Source organism: Scyliorhinus torazame, chromosome 1 (genome assembly GCF_047496885.1).
Source record: "Scyliorhinus torazame isolate Kashiwa2021f chromosome 1, sScyTor2.1, whole genome shotgun sequence".
NCBI lineage: Eukaryota > Metazoa > Chordata > Chondrichthyes > Carcharhiniformes > Scyliorhinidae > Scyliorhinus > Scyliorhinus torazame.
In genome coordinates, this window is record NC_092707.1 from 295,294,317 (window position 1) to 295,318,302 (window position 23,986).

The 23,986-nt window shown below is 44.0% G+C and overlaps 1 protein-coding gene across 7 annotated transcripts in view; it reads right to left on the reverse strand.

The window, feature by feature from the left end:
- Positions 1 to 23,986, reverse strand: part of arid1b (AT-rich interactive domain 1B) — a 717,990-nt gene that overhangs the window by 579,275 nt on the left and 114,729 nt on the right. For all 7 annotated transcript variants that reach the window (XM_072507646.1, XM_072507663.1, XM_072507657.1 and 4 more), the window contains exon 2: positions 7,275 to 7,478. In XM_072507646.1, coding sequence (XP_072363747.1) covers positions 7,275 to 7,478 — 204 coding nt within the window. The remainder of the gene's footprint in view (positions 1 to 7,274; positions 7,479 to 23,986) is intronic.

The window sequence follows — 23,986 nt, forward strand, 5'->3', positions numbered from 1 at the left end:
CATTTGGCCCATCGAGTCTGCACCAACCCTCTGAAACCCCACCTAGGCACTCCTGAACGGCAAAGTATCACAATGGACTCTTTCCCAATCAAAGCCCATCTCCATGGCAACATGAATCACAGGGGCCTGGCACCCAGGTAGAAACACGAGTTAGTAATCTTCTAAATGTGTCTACTTCAGTGTGTCTACTTCAATGCCAGGAGTATACAAAATAAGGTAGGGGAACTGGCAGCATGGGTTGGTACCTGGGACTTTGATGTTGTGGCCATTTCAGAGACATAGATAGAGCAGGGACAGGAATGGTTGTTGCAGGTTCCGGGGTTTGGGTGTTTTAGTAAGCTCAGAGAAGGAGGCAAAAGAGGGGGAGGTGTGGCGCTGCTAGTCAAAAACAGTATTACGATGGTGGAGAGGATGCTAGATGGGGGACTCTTCTTCCGAGGTAGTATGGGCTGAGGTTAGAAACAGGAAAGGAGAGGTCACCCAGTTGGGAGTTTTCTATAGGCCTCCAAATAGTTCTAGGGATGTAGAGGAAAGGATGGCGAAGGTGATTCTGGATAAGAGCGAAAGTAACAGGGTAGTTATTATGGGAGACTTTAACTTACCAAATATTGACTGGAAAAGATATAGTTCGAGTACATTAGATGGGTCATTTTTTGTACAATGTGTGCAGCAGGGTTTCCTGACACAATATGTTGACAGGCCAACAAGAGGAGGGGCCACATTGGATTTGGTTTTGGGTAATGAACCAGGCCAGGTGTTAGATTTGGAGGTAGGTGAGCACTTTGGGGACAGTGAACACAATTCGGTGACGTTTACGTTAGTGATGGAAAGGGATAAGTATACCCCGCAGGGCAAGAGTTATAGCTGGGGGAAGGGCAATTATGATGCCATTAGACATGACTTGGGGGGGATAGGTTGGAGGAGTAGGCTGCAAGTGTTGGGCACACTGGATATGTGGAGCTTGTTTAAGGAACAGCGACTGCGTGTCCTTGATAAGTACGTACCGGTCAGGCAGGGAGGAAGGCGTCGAGCGAGGGAACTGTGGTTTACCAAAGAAGTGGAATCTCTTCTTAAGAGGAAGAAAGAGGCCTATGTGAAGATGAGGAGTGAAGTTTCAGTTGGGGCGCTTGATAGTTACAAGGTAGCGAGGAAGGATCTAAAGAGAGAGCTAAGACGAGCAAGGAGGGGACATGAGAAGTATTTGGCAGGTAGGATCAAGGAAAATCCTAAAGCTTTCTATAGGTATGTCAGGAATAAAAGAATGACTGGGTAAGAGTAGGGCCAGTTAAGGACAGGGATGGGAAGTAGTGTGTGGAGTCTGAAGAGATAGGCGAGATACTAAATGAATATTTTTCGTCAGTATTCACTCAGGAAAAAGATAATGTTGTGGAGGAGAATGCTGAGACCCAGGCTATTAGAATAGATGGCATTGAGGTACGTAGGGAAGAGGTGTTGGCAATTCTGGACAGGCTGAAAATAGATAAGTCCCCGGGGCCTGATGGGATTTATCCTAGGATTCTCTGGGAAGCCAGGGAAGAGATTGCTGGGCCTTTGGCTTTGATTTTTATGTCATCATTGGCTACAGGAATAGTGCCAGAGGACTGGAGGATAGCAAATGTGGTCCCTTTGTTCAAGAAGCGGAGTAGAGACAACCCGGCAACTATAGACCGGTGAGCCTCACGTCTGTTGTGGGTAAAGTCTTGGAGGGGATTATAAGAGACAAGATTTATCGAGTTCTTTGAGAAGGTGACTGAACAGGTAGACGAGGGTAGAGCAGTTGATGTGGTGTATATGGATTTCAGTAAAGCGTTTGATAAGGTTCCCCACGGTAGGATATTGCAGAAAATACGGAGGCTGGGGATTGAGGGTGATTTAGAGATGTGGATCAGAAATTGGCTAGCTGAAAGAAGACAGAGGGTGGTGGCTGATGGGAAATGTTCAGAATGGAGTTCAGTTACAAGTGGCGTACCACAAGGATCTGTTCTGGGGCCGTTGCTGTTTGTCATTTTTATAGATGACCTAGAGGAGGGCGCAGAAGGGTGGGTGAGTAAATTTGCAGACGACACTAAAGTCGGTGGTGTTGTCGACAGTGCGGAAGGATGTCGCAGGTTACAGAGGGACATAGATAGGCTGCAGAGCTGGGCTGAGAGGTGGCAAATGGAGTTTAATGTAGAGAAGTGTGAGGTGATTCACTTTGGAAGGAATAACAGGAATGTGGAATATTTGGCTAATGGTAAAGTTCTTGGAAGTGTGGATGAGCAGAGGGATCTAGGTGTCCATGTACATAGATCCCTGAAAGTTGCCACCCAGGTTGATAGGGTTGTGAAGAAGGCCTATGGAGTGTTGGCCTTTATTGGTAGAGGGATTGAGTTCCGGAGTCATGAGGTCATGTTGCAGCTGTACAAAACTCTGGTATGGCCGCATTTGAAGTATTGCGTACAGATCTGGTCACCGCATTATAGGAAGGACGTGGAGGCTTTGGAGCGGGTGCAGAGGAGATTTACCAGGATGTTGCCTGGTATGGAGGGAAAATCTTATGAGGAAAGGCTGATGGACTTGAGGTTGTTTTCGTTAGAGAGAAGAAGGTTAAGAGGAGACTTAATAGAGGCATACAAAATGATCAGGGGGTTAGATAGGGTGGACAGTGAGAGCCTTCTCCCGGCGGATGGAAATGGCTGGCACGAGGGGACATAGCCTTAAACTGAGGGGCAATAGATATAGGACAGAGGTCAGAGGTAGGTTCTTTACGCAAAGAGTGGTGAGGCCGTGGAATGCCCTACCTGCAACAGTAGTGAACTCGCCAACATTGAGGGCATTTAAAAGTTTATTGGATAAGCATATGGATGATAATGGCATAGTGTAGGTTAGATGGCTTTTGTTTTTTGACTTCCCATGTCGGTGCAACATCGTGGGCCGAAGGGCCTGTACTGCGCTGTATCGTTCTATGTTCTATATCCCCAACTTCAGTCTATCTTGGAATTAAATCGACAATTTAAATTATAACCATTTATAAAATCTGATATTCCTAACACCTCCATGAGAGAGTTGGAGGAATAGTCTATCCACCGTCAGTGCAGCCACTCACTCACATCACTGTTTAAAGTGTGAATAACCTGCACCACATTCTCAGTAAAACAACCTTCCCCTTCCCCCTTTAACCTTTAACAACCAAGGCACCCAAGCTGTTGTCAGCAGAATTCAGGCAGGTCCCCCTTCATTCCTCCATCTTGGCATAAACTATAGAGACAGGCCCAAAACACAACAATCTTATAAAACCTCACATTTGTAACTGTCTGACAATGCCTCATTCATTTTTCTTGTAAGCTAGAACTTTAATAGAGGATCCAAAGCTCCATCAGTATCGAACAAATGGCATCCAACTCACAAAATACTTTACTTCTGGTAGGAAGTAATAAAGCTTAGGACACATCTTGTGTCCTCTTTCATAGGGCACAACCCATTTCCACATATCAATTTCATTCTTCCACTGGTCATATAGTGAAGACTGAGAACATTGGAGGTTTACATACTTCAAAAACTTACACTTGTTTTCTGCCAATTCTCACAGTGACGACCAAGATTTATAGTTTTTCTCCTGAGCTTTTTTTAAGCTTTCAATTTCACTTTAAGCAACCATTCTCTGCTCCCATTTCTAATTCGGAAAGCCAGTTGGTGAAAGGTAGTATTGGAGCCAATCTTTAAAACAAAGAACAGTACAGCACAAGAACAGGTCCTTCGGCCTTCCAAGCCTGCGCCGATCACGTGTCCTATCTAGACCAACCGCCTATACCCTTCTATACCCAGTCTGTTCATGTGTCTATCCAGATAAGTCTTAAAGGTCGCTAACGTATCTGCCTCAACCACCTCAGTTGGCAGTGCATTCCAGGCTACCACCATCCTCTGTACAAAAAAACTTCCCTCACACATCTCCACTGAACCTATCTTCCCTCACCTTGAACTTGTGCCTCCTTGTAATTATTATTTCCGCCCTGGGAAAAAGCCCGCAACTGTTCACCCTATTTATACCCCTCAGCCTCCGTTTCTCTAGGGAGAAAAATCCCAGTTTATTCAATCTCTCCTCATAGCTAATACTCTCCAGATCAGGCAACATCCTGGCAACCTTTTCTGTACTCTCTCCAAAGCCTCCACATCCCTCTGGTAGTGTGGTGACCAGAATTGGACACAGTATTCCAAATGTGGCCGAACCAACGTTCTATGTAACTGTAACATAATTTGCGAGCTTTTATACTCGATACCCCGTCCGATGAAGGCAATCATGCCATCTGCTTTCTTTACCATTTCCACCTGTGCTGCCACTTTTAAGGATCTGTGGACCTGCACGCCCAGATCTCTCTGTGTATCTATGCTCCTGATGGTTCTGCCATTATTATAGCTCCCACCTGAATTGGATCTACCAAAATGCATCACCTCACATTTGTCCAGGTTAAATTCCATCTGCCATTTCTCGGCCCAATTTTGCAGCCTACCTATATCCTGTTGTATTCTCTGACAAACTTCATTACTATCCGCAACTCCTGCAATCTTAGTATCATCACTCTGTCTTATATTTATTTAGAGTAAAATATTACACCATCTAATTCAACCCCACAGCAATTTCAGTAACATTCTCTTGATATATCAAGGAAAGTCCTATTAATACCTGCCACCTATGTAAAATTAAAGACAATTAATATACAATTATCATGTACCAACACTTCAACCACCGAGTGAATTCCCCCCCACCGTATGTTGTTTGCTAACTTTCTTTTCTTAATTCACCAACAAACATCAGTGCAAACATGACATTTCAATTGATACAATTCAAAATAGAGTTACTATAATTCACACTGATGAAAATTATTTCAAGCTTCAGGCTAAAATATAGATATGCACACATATTAATAACCCTAAACGAGAGGGAATTAAATTGCAATGCCATCATCCATAACACGCATTACTTGCATTCAAAAAGGTTCCCACAAATACATTTTTGCTTTACTTTTTTCATGTTCCTGTTCACATTTAAGAGTTAAATGTACCATTTTTTTTGTAATAATATTTATCCTATTAAGTGAAATCACTGATCCTCATCATTTGTAAAATTTTCTGGAACATGGTAAATACATGGAATTTGTGAGACAGCAGGAAGCATGACACACTACAGCACTGTCCTATTTTAATAGATGGCAATTCCTATATCTTACAAAGTTAAATCAACGCTAGCAAGCAAGATTCAGTTGTGTTTAGCCTCGGAAAGTTCTTTCTTCTGCCACATTGGACAGTCAATTTAAGAATTTGAAATTTATTCTTCAATATAAACGTGTAAAAGCAACAATCACTACTGACCAGCCAGATTTTACTCAATAACATTTCAAGTTTATATAACATTAGATTAGTAAATCAATTAACAATTGACAGAATTAGCCAAGGCAATGAGCATTATTGAGTGTTTGGATCTTATATTCCTAAACACTTCATATGCGAGTTATTAATGCTTCACTGAATTTGACACCAGGACGGAAGGTCTTGAGCCAATTAACAATTTCTCAAATGCGGTAACAACACACTAGATAATTCATTATTCTGGAATAAACGTCACCACATTTAAACATCAAGGAGACTGCAGCAATGTTAAACTAGAGGGAATTAAAAAGAGGAAAAAATGTACATTATGCTAAATGATTCTTAAAATAGCCACTACTTAGAATTTTTTATGAAAGTCAATCTCTTATTTCTTTTAGTTACTAAGATATGGTAATACAGATATTGCATTCATTTATCATTAGGGCTGTCAGTAACATGGATTGCAGTTTGTGATCCACTGCACACCCACACAATACACATGATTCTATTACTAATTGAAGAGTTTATTTTCCCCAAATTAGAATTATTGTGGGAAATCTTAAAGTCAGGCAGCTTCAACCTTGCAATAATAGAACAGCGAGCTAATAATGTATTTTGCAGAACATGATACAAATTAGGTTCAGAGTTTGAAGCATAACCACAACCCACAAAAAATGTTGATCACCTTCACGATGCAATACACGTGGCCTTTTGATTTTGATCATTACCTGTTGGAAAGTATTCTAGTTCAGCTGTGATAAATAATCCGAAAGTCAAGTTGCCTGGCAGCACTCACTCTGGGTTCACACATGAAGTACACAACAAAGTACCAGAGAGCATCGAGTACCCAGTGAACTGTACTCCAGCAAATATTTAGAAACTTCCTACCCTCTATCCATCTTGGAGGTATCCATAACTTTAGATCCAAATTCAATTAGATCACTTAAGAAAGTTGAGTTGTCAAATAATTAATCCCTAGCTTCATAGCCCAATGAAGATTCTTCAGATATTTTACCCCTTAATTAAAACCATTATGATATAAATATTTTCTGATCACGGTGGCACAGTTATTAGCACTATTGCCTCACATTACCAGGGACCTGGGTTCAATTCCAGCCTTGGTGGAGTTTGCACTTTCTCTCCACGTCTGCGTGGGTTTCCTCCAGGTGCTCAGGTTTCCTCCCACAGTCCAAAGATGGGCAGATTAGGTGGATTGACCATGATAAAATTGCCCCTTAGTGTCCAGGGATGTACAGATTAGGTGGAGGAATGGGCCCAGGTGGGTCTTTCAGAGTGTCGGTGCAGACTCGATGGGCTGAATGGCCTCCTTCTACACTGTAGAGATTCTATGATTACGGCAAGCTAACATTCAAGAAATTTAGTGATTTTGTTGCACATATTAATCCTTCTGCACGAGTATTACTAAACAGCAAGTTTTGGTTCTATGCTCCTTTGTTGTTTGCACTTAAGAACCCTTTCTGATTTTGATACTTACAGCTTTAACAATCCATATTGATTGATCTAGATGGGAGACACCCTTAAAAGAAAAACATCTGTCCCCTTATTCATTATAAGCTCACTACAAAGATGATTTAAAAGTAACTGATTCATGGGAATAGTTTCTCAGCAGCATTGTCTGACTGCAGTATTAAATGAGTATTATAAACAATGCAAACTTCAACGCTTAGGCTATCTGTGCCTCCTGATCAGACTACCATGATATATGATTATTCGCTGCAGAATGCGGTGTACTTCAGTCCCAGGCTACTTTAGAAAATCGACAATTGCAAAAACAAGCAACATTTTCCACCTCCATGATTCCATGGCTCAATAGAAAACTGAATTTCAAGTTTCCTAAAGAGTTACACAAGAACTATTGGGATCTGAAAAAGTCTGAAAATGGTTTCAACTTTTGCTTAACATATGTTTACCTGTTGCTGTGGGTATTGTATTCCTCCCATGTTACTTTGATTTCTACCCTGCATGGTCATTGGATAACGCTGTGGTGTGGGAGGTCCATATTGTTGCCCAGGATAAGGTCCACTCTGTTGTTGATGCTGCTGCTGTGAATAAGGATTGTTGTTCATCCCATATAGCTGGGGTCTCTTCATACCCATCTGTTCGATTGGGTTGCCCTGCATTAAGAACAAATCGATAACTTATAAAACTTACAAATATTAAGCATTTAAAAACTTACCGGTAATTAATATTCTGTTATCCCAGTTCAAAAAACAAATGAGGAAACAGGTAAAAACATTCTCACTACTCATCAGATATCGTGTCACATATTTGCTCAGAACATATTTCAATACGTGATCATTTCATAAACAGCAACAAAAGTTATATATCACAGTTTATCACCTTTCCCATTGGTCATATTACCAATTTCTCACCAATAGACAGTAATCTTGAATCATACCCAATACACAAATACATGAATTTGTAAGATTGCCACAAGAGGCTTTCTGGCTCCACGCCACTTTAAACATAATCTGGTATGAACAGGGCAGTTATGTCGATCGTACAAAAAGATAGGTGTCAAATTAATTTGCAAAGCTTGCTTCATTTTTAGAGTTCAATGAAGTAAAATATTAGTGATCAGAAATTGAACAATTCCAGGCACCTAATACCAGCTTAAGGCAACCCTAAATGAGGAACATCAAAATTTTGGCCATCCACCAAAATGAATACCTGATCCCAACGAATAATGAAAAACTGGAAATAACAGATTCCCCTCCTATATTTTTAAAATTCCAGCAAGTCTTATTAGATTAGCAGATCGAACTGCCAAATTGCAAACTTCCTCAACAATATGTTAATCGATGTTCAGTTTTGTTTGTCAGGGTCACATAGATCCAGACCTCATTTGTAGCCTTGCTGCAGGACGGACAAAATAGCTGAACTCTAGAGGAGAGATGAGGGTGATTGTCCTATACACCAAGACAGCAATCAACTCAGTGCGACACAATCGATAGTGAGTGAGAATTGGGAGGAGATTCTTCAGTGGTTAGATTCACCCAGCACATAGAACAATGGTTGCGTCTGTTGGAGGTCAGTCAGTTCTGCCCCAGGACATCACCACGAGCGCACCTGAGGGCCACCTGCGCTCCTCAGGGCCGCCTGCGCTCCTCAGGGCCGCGGGAGCTCCTCAGGGCCGCCTGCGCTCCTCAGGGCCGCGGGGCTCCTCAGGCGCTCCTCAGGGCTGCGGGCGCTCCTCAGGGCCGCCTGCGCTCCTCAGGGCCGCCTGCGCTCCTCAGGGCCGCGGGAGCTCCTCAGGGCCGCAAGCAAGTTCGAACTATCTTCAGGTGCTTCTTCATTGGCCTTTTCTCCATAAAGACAGAGGTGGTGCTGTACACTAATGGTTAGATAACATTACTTCACACACTGAAGCAGTCCATAACTACTCCAGACAACATTCAGGTTTGGATTATTAATGGTGACTAACATCTATGCCACAAATGTTCTGGCCAATGACAATCTCCACCATGAAAGAATCTAACCACCACATAAACAGCCACACAAATTCCATGGTTATTGCAGCAGGCCAGAGACTGGGTACAAGGCTGCGTACGCTGAAAGAAATGGTTCCAAGGCCTATTCACCATGTACAAGGCACAAATGAAGAATATGATGTAGTAATGTCCAATATTTGCATTATGCATTATCGACAGGGTGCACTGCAGCACTTTAAAACACACAACTTCCACCAAAGTAGAACAAAGGGAGTAGGTACATGGAAACATCTTCACCTTCAAGTTCCGTTTCAAGATAAACACCATGCTGCCCAGGCCATTTTTGTCATCATCAGCAATGTCCACACCAAGAAACAAAAGATTTCATTTTGAAAATTGAGAATAGCGTAGATAGTAATTCTTTCATTCAGCTTTGAACAATCATATAACAACCATTTGCTCTGATGGATGATAAACTCAGAATTTGTAATATGTGGGCAGCATGGTGGCGCACTGTAGCACTGCTGCCTCACGGCGCCAAGTACCAGAGTGCGATCCCAGCCCCGGGTCACTGTCAGTGTGGGGTTTGCACATTCTCCCATGTCAGAGGGGCTGGTTTAGCATAGTGGGCTAAACAGCTGGCTTGTACTGCAGAACAAGGCCAGCAGCACGGGTTCAATTCCCGTACCGGCCTCCCCGAACAGGCGGCAGAATGTGGCGACTTAGGGCTTTTCACAGTAACTTCATTGAAGCCTACTTGTGACAATAAGTGATTATTATGTCTGCGTGGGTCAGTCTCACTCCCACATCCCAAAGATGTGCAGGGTAGGTGGATTGGCCACCCAAAATTGCCCCTTGATTGGAAAAAAATAATTTGTAATATGTAAAACTAAAAACGCTCAATGGCATTTTCAGTGGTTTGTATAAATCCAAACCTTAACTCTCATGACCATTTTTGAAGATAATTGAGGATACAATGATTGGAACAGTGAAATGCAGGGTGAAGCACCCTTTACCCCATCCAACATGACTCAGTCCTAAGTGTACCCATACTGTTTCTGTGCTGTGCCTGCCACATAATCCTGTGTGAACTACAGTGTGGCATTATTTCAGTTTGACTTTTCTTTGACCAAAACTGTCAATTTAAAGATAATTATGGACTATAGACCCCCCCCCCCCCCCCACCACCTCCGATTCCATCAGTCATCCAAACCTTTTAGCTATTTCCAGCATCCTCTATTTTATTTCATATTTTTATATTGAGCACACAGAAGAGACTTCCGTTTCATCATTTTAAGCTGAATTCAACCCATTTTCTAAAGGCAAATGAACATATAATAATAGTAATCTTTATTAATGTCACCGGTAGGCTCACATTAACACTGCAATGCAGTTACTGTGAAAAGCCCCGAGTCACCACATTCCAGCGCCTGTTCAGGTACACAGAGGGCGAATTCAGAATGTCCACATCATCTAACAGTGCGTCTTTCAGGACTTGTGAGAGGAAACCGGAGCTCCCAGAGGAAGCCCAGACAGACACAGGGAGAACATGCAGACTCCGCACAGACAGTGATCCAAGCCGGGAATCGAACCTGGGACCCTGGCGCTGTGAAGCAACAGGGCTAACCACTGTGCTACCGTGCCACCCCAAGCAAGCTCAATCCTGCGATTGCAAATAACAGGAATAAATATCTCTGTTGTAACATTCGAACAACTTGCTCAAAAATATATGTCTGAACATTTGGAAATATATTTACCAAAATAAATTAAGGACACTTGGATTGAAACCTTTAAATTAAATGTGATTATTTTGGAAGGGGCAGAAGAAATAAAGAATGACAGTCAAAATCAGGTTAACTTTAAGAACAAACTAGGAAACTATTCTATTCTGGTTTCTCTCCTGGAATAAACACCAGATGCTGCACTTCTAGAAATCTGAAATAAAAATAGAAAATGCTGGAAATACTCAACAGGTCAAGCAGTATCTGTGGAGAAAGAGAAGGGGGTGGGGGTTGCGGGGTGGGGAGCCTACGATAAACTGTAAGGCATGAGATATTCAATGTTAACAGGGATGGTGGCACAAGGCAGAAAACAGATAATCATGGGGCAAGAAAATAAAGATGGGTCAAGAGGAGTTATTAATGGGGAAAGTGGAATATCAGCAACACAGCTAGGGGCAGAGGTTATGATCTAAAATTGCTGAACCCAATGTTAAGTCCAGAAGGTTATAGAAGAACCTAATTAAAAGATCAGTTGCTGTTCCTTGAGCTTACATTAAACTTCATGATAAAAATATGGGGGACAGAGGTGTTAAAGTGAGAGTGGCACACAGAATTAAAATAAAAACATAAAATGCTGACATTAGTCTGGCAGCATCTCTGGAGGGAGAAACGGTTAACATTTCAGGTTGAATCTGGGGATCCAGATAGCCAGGAGTTGGGGGACCCTTCATAAACTGAATCTGACTAGGTTGGTGGAGCAAATGGAGGAGGATTTCAAAAGATGGGCCATGTTACCGCTCTCGCTGGTGGGTAGAATGCAGTCGGTCAAAATGGTGGTCCTTCCGAGGTTTCTGTTTGTGTTTCAGTGCCTTCCCATCGTGATCACTAAGGCCTTTTTTAAGAGAGTAGGCAGGAGTATTATGGGGTTTGTGTGAGCGAATAAGACCCCGAGAGTAAGGAGAGGGTTCCTGGAACGCAGTAGGGACCGAGGAGGGTTGGCGCTGACAAACCTGGGGAGCTACTACTGGGCAGCAAATGTGGCGATGATCCGCAAGTGGGTTATGGAGGGAGAGGGGGCGGCATGGAAGAGGATGGAGATGGCGTCCTGTAAAGGAACGAGCCTGGGGGCGTTGGTGACGGCACCGCTGCCGCTCTCGCCGACAAAGTATACCACGAGCCCGGAGGTGGCGGCAACGCTAAGGATCTGGGGCCAGTGGAGACGGAACCGGGGTGCAATGGGAGCATCGGCGTGGTCCCCGATCAGGGGTAACCACCGGTTTGTCCCGGGGAAGATGGACGGGGGCGTTCCAGAACTGGCATCGGGCGGGGATTGGAAGAATGGGGGACCTGTTCATCGACGGGACGTTTGCGAGCCTAGGGGCACTGGAGGAGAAGTTCGGGTTACCCCCGGGAAATGCCTTTAGATATATGCAGGTGAGGGCTTTTGTGAGGCGACAGGTGAGGGAATTCCCTTTGCTCCCGGCACAAGAAGTTCAAGATAGGGTGATCTTGGGTGTATGGGTCGCGGAGGGCAAGGTGTCGGAAATACACCAGGAGTTGAAAGAAGAGGGGGAAGCGCTGGTAGAAGAGTTGAAGGGTAAATGGGAGGAGGAGCTGGGAGAGGAGATCGAGGAAGGTCTGTGGGCTGATGCCCTAGGTAGGGTTAATTCCTCCTCCTCGTGTGCCAGGCTCAGCCTGATACAATTTAAGGTGGTCCACAGGGCGCACTTGACGGGGGCGAGGTTGAGTAGGTTCTTTGGGGTGGAGGACAGATGTGGAAGGTGCTCAGGGAGCTTGGCGAACCATGTCCATATGTTTTGGTCATGCCCGGCACTGGAGGGGTTCTGGAGAGGAGTGGCGGGAGCAATATCTCAGGTGGTGAAAGTCCGGGTCAAGCCAAGCTGGGGGCTAGCAATATTTGGAGTAGTGGACGAACCGGGAGTGCAGGAGGCGAAAGAGGCCGGCATTCTGGCCTTTGCCTCCCAAGTAGCCCGGCGAAGGATCTTGCTAATGTGGAAGGAGGCAAAGCCCCCCAGCCTAGAGGCCTGGATAAATGATATGGCTGGGTTCATAAAGTTGGAGAGGATTAAGTTCGCCTTGAGAGGGTCTGCGCAGGGGTTCTACAGGCGGTGGCAACCGTTCCTAGACTATCTCGCGGAGCGTAGAGGAAGGTCGGTCAGCAGCAGCAGCAACCTTGGGGGGGGGGGGGGGGGACACGGGGGACGGGGGGGGGGGGGGGGGGGACTGCCTGGGAGGGTGGATGAGCAAGAGATAACATGAAGGGTTGGGGAAACTGGCACGTACGGGTGAGGGCCAGTGTACAAAGCTGTGTAAACATATAATTTTGCCATGTATATATCTTGCTCTGCGCGATTTCTCGTTTTTTTTTGTTACGGGGGGGGGGGTTATTGTTTGTAAGGGAGAGGGAGAAGAATTGTGTTAAAAAACTTTAATAAATATATATATATATTTTTAAACATTTCAGGTTGATGAATTTTCAGAAAGAATTAAAATGACAAGCAACCAGAAGCTCAGGGATGTTAAGTAATGGGTTAAGAGACTTTCCAATTAGTTCTCTCGTTTATGTTAAGTATCCAATAATTGACACCGATATGTAAAGAGGCTTCAGGTGGCCTTTCTGTGGGGTGATGTGAAAGAGTTTTCTGCTGTGTGTTAAAGTGAAATAAAGGTGTTTGTGAAAAGGAGCAGAACCTTTAACTCTTTATACAACAGCAGCTAAACATCTAACGAGGGATGCTCAGCAGGTTTACCGGAGGGGGATATTCAACAAGGCAGTCATCCCACCTGCATTTAGTCTCTTCAATGCATAGGAGATTGCATCGTGAGCAGCGAACACAGTACACTAAACGGAAAGTAGTCGAAGGTTCACTTGGTCTGGGCAGTGGGAAGAGAGGAGGTAAAAGGGCAGGTGTTACATCTCCTGTGTTGCATCAAAGTGCACAGTGGAAAGGGAAAGGATGATTGAGAGATGAACCAGGGTGTAAGAGAAGGAATGGCTATTTCAGAATACTAAATGGGTAGAGGAAAAGGCATTTGTTGGTGGCATCACACTCCCAGGTGGCTAAAATGTGCTGAATGTGAAGGCTGGTGAGGGGAAAGGCAAAGTAAAGGAAAACCTGATCAGGGACCTAGGAGAGAGTGAAAGGGGAAAGAGCAGAAACTGGAAAAAAATGGTCACAGGCCTCATCAACCATCTTGTGGGTGATGGGGGCAGCTACCCTCAGTTGAAGGAAAAATATATATTAAAAGCACTGGTATGGAAGGAGCAAAGAAACTGGGAACTTCGATAGGTTGGAGAAAATAAGAATATCTTCCTTAGAGAAAAGAAGGTTGAGAGAAGATTTGATAGAAGTTTTCAAAATCATGAGGTGTCTGCACAGAGTAAATAGAGAGAAACAGTTTCCACTCATGAGGATCAAGAATGAGAGGACACGGATTTAAATTAATTGGTTAAAAAAAACGAGAAGTGACATGAACCTAGAACATAGAACATTACAGCGCAGTACAGGCCCTTTGGCCCTCGATGTTGCGCCGACCTTTGAAACCACTCTAAAGCCCATCTACACTATTCCCTTATCGTCCATATGTTTATCCAATGACCATTTAAATGCCCTTAATGTTGGCGAGTCCGCTACTGTTACAGGCAGGGCATTCCACGCCCTTACTACTCTCTGGGTAAAGAACCTACCTCTGACATCTGTCCTATATCTATCACCCCTCAATTTAAAGCTATGTCCCCTTGTGCTCGCCATCACCATCTGAGGAAAAAGGCTCTCACTGTCCACCCTATCTAATCCTCTGATCATATTGTATGCCTCAATTAAGTCACCTCTTAACCTTCTTCTTTCTAAAGAAAACGGCTTCAAGTCCCTCAGCCTTCCCTCATAAGTTCTTCCCTCCAGACCAGGCAACATCCTGGTAAATCTCCTCTGCACCCTTTCCAATGCTTCCACATCCTTCCTATAATGCGGCGACCAGAACTGCACGCAATACTCCAAATGCGGCCGCAGCAGAGTTTTGTACAGCTGCAACATGACCTCATGGCTCCGAAACTCAATCCCTCTACCAATAAAAGCTAACACACCGTATGCCTTCTTAACAACCCTCTCGACCTGGGAGGCAACTTTCAGGGATCTATGTACATGGACACCAAGATCTCTCTGCTCATCCACACTACCAAGAATCTTACCATTTGCCCAGTACTCTGTCTTCCTGTTATTCCTTCCAAAATGAATTACTTCACATTTTTCTGCATTAAACTCCATTTGCCACCTCTCAGCCCAGCTCTGCAGCTTATCTATGTCCCTCTGTAACGTGTTACATCCTTCCGCACTGTCCACAACTCCACCGACTTTAGTGTCATCTGCAAATGTACTCACCCATCCTTCTACGCCCTCCTCCAGGTGATTTATAAAAATGACAAACAGCAGTGGCCCCAAAACAGATCCTTGTGGTACACCACTAGTAACTGGACTCCAGTCGGAACATTTCCCATCTTCTTCCAGCTAGCCAATTTCTGATCCAAACTGCTAAATCACCCTGAATCCCATGCCTCTGTATTTTCTGCAATAGCCTACCGTGGGGAACATTATCAAACGCTTTACTGAAATCCATATACACCACATCAACTGCTTTACCCTCGTCCACCTGTTTGGTCACCTTCTCAAAGAACTCAATAAGGTTTGTGAGGCACGACCTACCCTTCACAAAACCATGTTCACTATCTCTAATTAAATTATTCCTTTCCAGATGATTGTACATCCTATCTCTTATCAACCTTTCCAAGACTTTTCCCACAACAGAAGTAAGGCTCACTGGTCTATAGTTACCGGGGTTGTCTCTACTCCCCTTCTTGAACAAGGGGACAACATTTGCTATCCTCCAGTCTTCCGGCACTATTCCTGTAGACAATGATGACATAAAGATCAAAGCCAAAGGTTCAGCAATCTCCTCTCTAGCTTCCCAGAGAATCCTAGGATAAGTCCCATCCGGCCCAGGGGACTTATCTATTTTCACACTTTCCAGAATTGCTAACACCTCCTCCTTAAGAACCTCAAGCCTTTCTAGTCTAGTAGCCTGTACCTCAGTATTCTCCTCGACAACATTGTCTTTTTCCTGTGTGAATACTGATGAAAAATATTCATTTAGCACCTCTCCTATCTCCTCGGACTCCACGCACAACTTCCCACTACTGTCCTTGACTGGCCCCACTCTTACCCTAGTCATTCTTTTATTCCTGACATATCTATAGAAAGCTTTAGGGTTATCCTTGATCCTACCTGCCAAAGACTTCTCATGTCCCCTCCTGGCTCTTCTTAGCTCTCTCTTTAGGTCCTTCCTAGCTAACTTGTAACTCTCGAGCGCCCTAACTGAACCTTCACGTCTCATCTTTACATAAGCCTCCTTCTTCCTCTTAACAAGTGATTCAACTACTTTAGTAAACCATGGCTCCCTCGCTCGACCACTTCCACCCTGCCTGACAGGGACATACTTATCAAGGACACGCAGTAGCTGTTCCTTGAACCAGCTCCACATTTCAATTGTGCCCATCTCCTGCAGTTTCCCTCCCCATCCTATGCATCCTAAGTCTTGCCTTATCGCATCATAATTGCCTTTCCCCCAGCTATAACTCTTGCCTTGCGGTATATACCTATACTTTTCCATCGCTAAAGTAAACGTAATCGAATTGTGGTCACTATCACCAAAGTGCTCACCTACCTCCAAATCTAACACCTGTCCAGGTTCATTTCCCAGTACCAAATCCAATATGGCCTCGCCTCTCGTTGGCCTATCTACAAACTGTCAGGAAACCCTCCTGCACCCATTGGACAAAAAAGGACCCATCTAACGTGCTCGAACTATAGCGTTTCCAGTCAATATTTGGAAAGTTAAAGTCCCCCATAACAACTACCCTGTTACTTTCGCTCCTATCCAGAATCATCTTTGCAATCCTTTCCTCTACATCTCTGGAACTTTTCGGAGGGGAAACTTTTTCATGCGAGTGGTTAAGGTCCAGAATGTACTGCCTGAGAGTGTGGTTACTGGTTCAACCAAAGCATTCTAAAGGAAATTAGACAAGAAGAATATGCAGGGTTATGGAGAGAAGGCAGGAGAATGGCACTAAGTGATTATTTATTCAGTGAGCTGGCGAAGGTAGACACGATGGGCCGAATAGCCTCCTTCTGAATTGGAACATTTCTGTGGTACTAAAGAACTGTTCCAGTTAAAGAGCAGGAGCAACTGCTTCCTCCTAAAATCACCCAGCTTTACCGAGGCAAGGGAAACCCATCGACTTGTGACTAAAAATGCAATCCTTGCTAAATGAAGACACTGAGCCTCAGTAAAATGATACGTAAATGACAAAAGTGCCTCCTATGAGGAGACTGGCAGTCCACTAGAAAAACAGGAAATTGGCAGGTTAGAGGCGAGTTGGGGTCCTATTTCAAATATTTTGCTTTTTTACCTCTACTCAACAAGAACAACATATGTTTATATCGTGCCTTTACAGTAATAAAACATCCTAAAGTATTTCACAAGCATTATAAAACCAAGTGTGGCACCCTGTCACATAGAGATATTAGGTTAGCTGGTCAAAAGCTACCGAGCTTTTGAAGTTTTATGGTGTAAAGGAGATAAGTCAATAGTGGGAACACAGAAATGGCAGACACAGTGTTTTCACAGTGGAGGACAATCCAGTAGTAACAGGTAATACAGAGATAATTGAAAGGGAGGAACTTTGAACAATCATTATCAATAAGGAAAAAGGTAGCGAGATGTAAGGAAGGATTTCCAGAGCTGGGGGCTTAGGCAACTGAAGATGCGATACAATGTGGAGTGATTAAAATAGAGGATGCTCAAGAGGTCAGAGTTAGAGGAATAAAGATATCTAGGAGGATAGGGGCTGGAGGTACTATAGAGGTACGGTGGGATAAACAGTGAAGGGATTTGGAAACAAGGATGAGAATTTTAAAATCAAAATATTGCTAGACCAGGAGCCAATGCAATTCCATGAGCATAAGGGTGATAGGGGAATGGAACTTGGTCCCAGTTAAGACTTGGACAGCAGAGTTTTCAATATCCTCAAGTTTACAGAGAGTAGAATGTGAGGGGGCAAACCAGGAGTGCATTAGAATAGTTAAGTCCAGAAGTAGCGACGGCATGCATACCAGGTTTGCAGCAGCAGGTGAGCTGAGGAGTAAAGTTACGGAGATTAAATAGGTAGTCTTAATGATAAGGTTGGAAGCTCATCTTAAGGTCAAATGTGACACCAAGATTGCAAACTGACTGGCTTAACCTCAGACTGTTGCCAGGGAGAGAAATCAATAGGGAGAGAAGTCAATAGTGGGGAACACAGAAATGGCAGACACACTGAACCACAGTTTTCACAGTGGGGGACACTAGTAGCATTCCAATAGTAACAGGTTATGCAGAGATAATTGCCATTATAACACCCTTATTCAAAAAGGGAGGGAGGCAGAAAGTAGGAAACTATAGATCAGTTAGTTTAAAATCTGTTGTTGGGAATTTGTTAGAAACAATTATTGAGGAAGTAATAACACAGTATTTGGAAAGTCAAAACAAAATCCATCAGAGTCAGTATGGTTTAATGAAGATTAAATTGTGTTTGACTAATTTGCTTCAGTTCTTTGAAGATGTAACAAGCCAGATGGATAATGGGGATCCTGTAGATGTAATTAATGTCCCTCGACTTCCAGAAGGCATTTGACAAGGTGCCGCACAAAAGGTTAATACACAAGGTAAGATCAGATGAGATTAGGGGTAATTTATTAGCTTGGCTAGGGGACTGACGAACTGTCAGGACTGATATGAGGAGGAATTTCTTCCCTCAGAGGGTTGTAAGTCTTTGGAACTCCTTGTCGCAGAGAGCTATGGGGGCAGAGTCGTTTTATACATTTAAGGTTGAGATGGACCAGGCGTTGTCAAACTCGGGGGCGCGACCCGTGGGCGAGTGTCGGGAGGGTCGCGGAGCCGTCCGTCGTGGCGCTCCTGATCGCGCAAATCTGCACGCAACAGCCCCAGCGGCCGGCTGTTAATAACGCCGGCTACAAGAGGCTATCAAAATGGCCGTGAACATGTAAAAAAAAAATGCAGCCGCACTGCGCATGCATGCCAGATCATCGGCGCGAATGAGCAAAACTATGCGCATACGCGCCGGTGATCGGGCACGCCTGCGCAATGCGGACGCTTTTTTTTTTTAACGGTCGCAGCTTTTTGTTTTACAAGTTCGGGGGGGGGTTTTATTCACTTATTTTATTCATTTCATTTTAATTTTTTTCATTTATTTTATTCATTTTATTTTTATTTTGTTTAACAAGTTCGGGGGGGGGGGTTTATTTGATCAAATTTTACAGGAAAAAAATGCAGAACTTTGGACAGATGGAGACTCCATACTTTCCGACACCGGAAGGCTTCACCTTCACCCAACAGGTTCCATTGTTGGAGGGTACGAGGGCCAAAGGGACCCAAAACCATTTCCTCCATTTTTGTCAGCAGCAAACAAGGTAAGAGAAAATAGTAGGTGGCGCAGGTCGGACGGCGTGGATCGCGAAGGTCGGCCGGCGTGGGTCGCGAAGGTCGGCCGGCGTGGGTCGCGAAGGTCGGCCGGTTGGTAAAAATGGGTCCCTGGAAAAATAGTTTCTTGATCAGTAATGGAATCAAGGGTTACGGGGAAAGGACAGGAGAGTGGACGTAAGGAATGTCGAATCAGCCACGATCCTATTGAATAGCAGAGCAGGCTCAAGGGCTGAATGGCCTACTCCTGTTCCTATTTCGTAAGGTCTTAAATGCAATCAATAGCTAGAAAATGGAGTTTGGATTAGGGACCATAAACAATGGCTTCAGTCTTCCCAGTCTTTAACCTGAGGGAATTTCTGCTCACCCATTACGCTAATCAAATACATCGGTTTTGGACATTATAAATGTTTCCCCGGTTAAATGTTTCTACCTCTCAGATTCTGACAGTCTGCATATTTACAGCATTTCCTCTTTGTTACAAAAGTAGCTCCATTTGTGCATGAACAAGTGAAAGATTCTAAACTTCAATATAATAAACACTCCAGAACATTATATTTGCAGCTTACAGATACAATTCAGAAGTTCCATTTTCCAGCGACCAGATCTGGTGGCTTGTTGTCAAATCAGATATTACAACTGCCCTAGCATCATTCCTATACAATTGGGTGCCATTAATAAGCGTATAGAAACTGACTTCATGCATGTTCCCATACCAGCCTCCCCGAACAGGCAGTGGAATGTGGCGACTAGCGGCTTTTCAAAGTAACTTCATTTGAAGCCGACTTGTGACAATAAACGATTTTCATTTTTTCATTTCATTTTTTTGCCCTTTCACAGGTTATGGGCATCACTGGCTGTGCCAGCATTTGCTCCCCATCCCTAATTGCCCTCGAGAAAGTGATGATGAACCGTCTTTTTGAACTGCTGCACTTCATCTGATCCAGGACCACAGAGTTCTTAGAAAGGGAGTTCCAGGATTTTGCTCCAGCAATAGTGACGGAACGGTGAGATAGATCCAGGTTAGGGTTCGTGTGTGAGACAGAGGAGAATGTGCAGGTGGTGGTGCTCCCATGTGCCTGCTGTCCTTGTCCTTCTAGGTGGTAGAGGCCATGAGTTTGGAAGGTACTACTGAAGGAGCCTTGGTGAATTGCTGCAATCCATCTTGTGCATAGATGGCAATAGGTGTGAATCTATAAATTGGTGGATGGGGTGTTGATCAAGTAGACTGCTTTGTTTTGGATGGTGTTGAGTTTCCAAAGTGATGCTTGAGCCATACTCATACAAGCAAGTGAATAGTATTCCATCACACTCCTGACTTGTATCTTGTAGATGTTGGACAGACTCTGGGGACTGCTTCAGCATCTGAGGAGTTGCAAAAGGCACTGAAAGTTGTGCAATCATCAGCAAATATCCTCACTTTTGACCATATGATGGAGGGAAGGTCACTGATAAATCAGCTGAAGAAGGTTAAGCCTAGGACACTACCCAGAGACTTCTGCAGTGATATCATGGGACTGAGATGATTAGCTTCCGACAACCACAACCATGTTCCTTAATGCCATACACTGTCAATTGCTGCTTTGATGTCAAGGATAGTCACTCTCGCCACTCCTTGAGTTAATCCTTTTTGTTCATGTTTGTGGGTGGCACGGTGGCTCAGTGGTTAGCACTACTGCCTCACAGCGCCAGGGATTCGGGTTCAATTCCAGCCTTGGGTCACTGTCTGTGTGGAGGGGCTGGTTTAGCACAGGGCTAAATCGCCGACTTTGAAAGCAGCCCAATACAGGCCAGCAGCACGGTTCAATTCCCATACCAGCCTCCCCGAACAGGTGCCGGAATGTGGCGACTAGGGGCTTTTCACAGTAACTTCATTTGAAACCTACTTGTGACAATAAGCGATTTTCATTTCATTTCATATGTTCTTCCTGTTTGCGTGGGTTTCCTCCGGGTACCATGGTTTCCTCCCAGTCCAAATATGTAGAGGCTAGGTGGATTGGCCATGCTAAATTGCCCCTTAGTGCCCATGGATGTGCAGATTAGGTTATGGGGTTACAGGGATTGGGCGGGGTGGATGGGAGAATGTAAAGGGTAGCTCATTTGCAGGGTCGGTGCAGTCCCGATGGGCCGAATGGCCTCATTCTACAATGTAGGGATTCTATGGTTCGTATCAAGGCTGTAATGAGACCAGGAGCTAGATGGCCTGATCTAGATGGCCTCCCCGTGTGTGCGTGGGTTTCCTCCGGGTGCTCCGGTTTCCTCCCACAGTCCAAAGATGTGCAGGTTAGGTGGATTGGCCATGATAAATTGCCCTTAGTGTCCAAAATTGCCCTTAGTGTTGGGTGGGGTTACTGGGTTATGGGGATAGGGTGGAGATGTTGACCTTGGGGAGGGTGCTCTTTCCAAGAGCCGGTGCAGACTCGATGGGCCGAATGGCCTCCTTCTGCACTGTAAATTCTATGATAAGAAACAGAATGTCAGTGAGCAGATTACTACTCTGCAAGTGCCACTTGATAACATTGTCAATGACACCTTCCATCACTTTTCTGATGATCAAAACAATGCTGATGGAGATTGCATTTGTCCTGCTTTTTTGTAGATAGGATAGACATGGGCAATTTTCCACATTTTGGGTAGATGCCAGTGCTGTAGCTTCACTGGGACAGTTTCGCTAGGGGATAGCTAGTTCTGGAGTACAAATCTTCAGTAGTACTTCCAGAATGTTGTCCGGCCTTTTGCCTTTACAGTATACTGTGCCTTAAGCCATCTCTTGATATCACTGAGTGAATCAAAACGACTCAAGTCCACGATGCTGGGGGACTCAGGAGGAGGCTGATAGGTATCATCCACTTGGCGCCTCTGTCTGAAGATGGCTGAAAATGCTTCCGCCTGGTCTTTTACAAGACTGCCTAGGTAAAGCATGATGATTAGAGTTGAGTGCTGTGGTAATGGCTCAAAGCCAACATGAGCCATTCCAGAAGCAGTCCAGGATAAAAATCTACAATGGTATCCCCAATTTGTCTCAGTGCTAATACTCTTACTTCTGTGTCAGACGTTGTAAGTTCGAGACACACTTTAGAGAATTCAACCCATAAAATAGACTAGCAATTATTGAGGGAGTACTGCCTTCAGAGGTACTCTTTCAAATGAGATTTGAAGTCCCAATCTGTCCAATCAGGTGGAAGAAACAATCCAGTTGCACTATTCAAATAACAATAAATAGGAGAATTGATCTGGTGTCACGACCAATATTTATCCCTCGACCAACATCAGATCAGATTATCTAATCATTCATCATACCACAGTCTTTGGAACCTTGCTAGGCACAACATAAGAATTTACGAACAAGGGCAGGCCACTTAACTCCTTGAGCATGTTCCACCATTCAGTGATACTATGGTTGATCTGAGACTTAATTCTATATACCCGCCTTTACCCCATATCGTTAACAGCTTTGCTTAGCAAAATCAGCCATCTTCATATTTGAAATTAACTTCTGATTTTGTTACAAATATGAATGCTTTGAGGCTCTCTCTTCAACTTAGGATAAAAGAGCAATGAAGGAAGTCATGTGATATGCTCTGAATTCTGCCCAACAAGAAGCTTGGCTGGTTTTGCTGTTAAAGGTTAAAGGGAGAGCCCTTTTACTGGGAAAAAGCTGAAAGGCATTCATACCTGTAAACAATGGCCGGGGCAGCTGTACTGCTGGTGGATAGACTTAATCTCCAAGTCCCAGTGAGGTGTTAGAAATGTCAGGTTTTGTAAATGGTTATACTTTAAACTATCTATTTAATTTCCAGATTTGGATGGAGTTGGGGGTCTAAAGGATATCTAATCAGCATATCTACCTGGATACAAGGCCCATGTGATTCACATTGCCATGGAGATGCACTTTGAGAGTGGAAGAATCCACAGCAGGTCATTGTAGGATCTGGTTACAGGCTTTTTCTTAAGAGAGCCCTGACAGGTCAGTTGCAAGAATCTGAGAGAGAGAAAGCAGAGATGAAGGCAGCCAATCTTTATCGTTCACCACGCAGAATGTGGGTGGGAGTTCGCGCTCGGTTTGAAGAGACCAAATTTGTCAGGAAGCTGGGAGAATGCTTAGCTTTGACTAGAAGGAGGGATTTCCAGGGTAACTCTCAACGTGAAAGTAAGTTTGGGGATTAGAAGTTAACCTGCTGTAAAAGGAAAAAGGAAGCAAGGCATTGGGAGCTGACAGTTGCTTTTTACTGGTTTCTGGAGAATGAAATGTCCACTTAAGGATCAGAGTAAAGTACAACTGTGGAGGGAAATGTTTGATTGTTTCAAAGGTAAATAGGGAAACCTTTCTGTAGGTTGTAAGTTGCATACTGAAATAGTTCCTTTGAGTTTGTTTGTTACAGCTAAGGTCTTCAAACTTGAAATTGTGTGTGATCCTTTCCGTCAGTCACTGGAAATTCAAATGTCTTTTTACCAGTTTCTACAGGGATCCTAACAATCTGGCATCAATCACTAGTTGCAAAAGAGTTTCCCAAATTTCTACTACATTTTGATGTATAAATGTTTCCTAATTCCACTCCTGAATGATCTAGTTCAATTTATAATAATAATCTTTGTTATTGTCACAAGTAAGCTTACATTAACACTGCAATGAAGTTACTGTGAAAATCCCTAGTCGCCATATTCTGACGCCTGTTCAGGTACACCGAGGGAGAATTCAGAATGTCCAATTCACCTAACAAGCATGTCTTTCGGGACCTGTGGTTAGACTACACTCCTTAATCGTAGGCTCCCCCACCAGCTGAAATAGTTTTTCCCAATCTACACCGTTCGTTCCCCTTAATATCTTGGAAGACACCATTTGTGTATAAACTGGCTACCAGTTTCCCCCAATATTGATTAAACATCCAAAGTACTTCACTGACAGTAAAAGCGCTT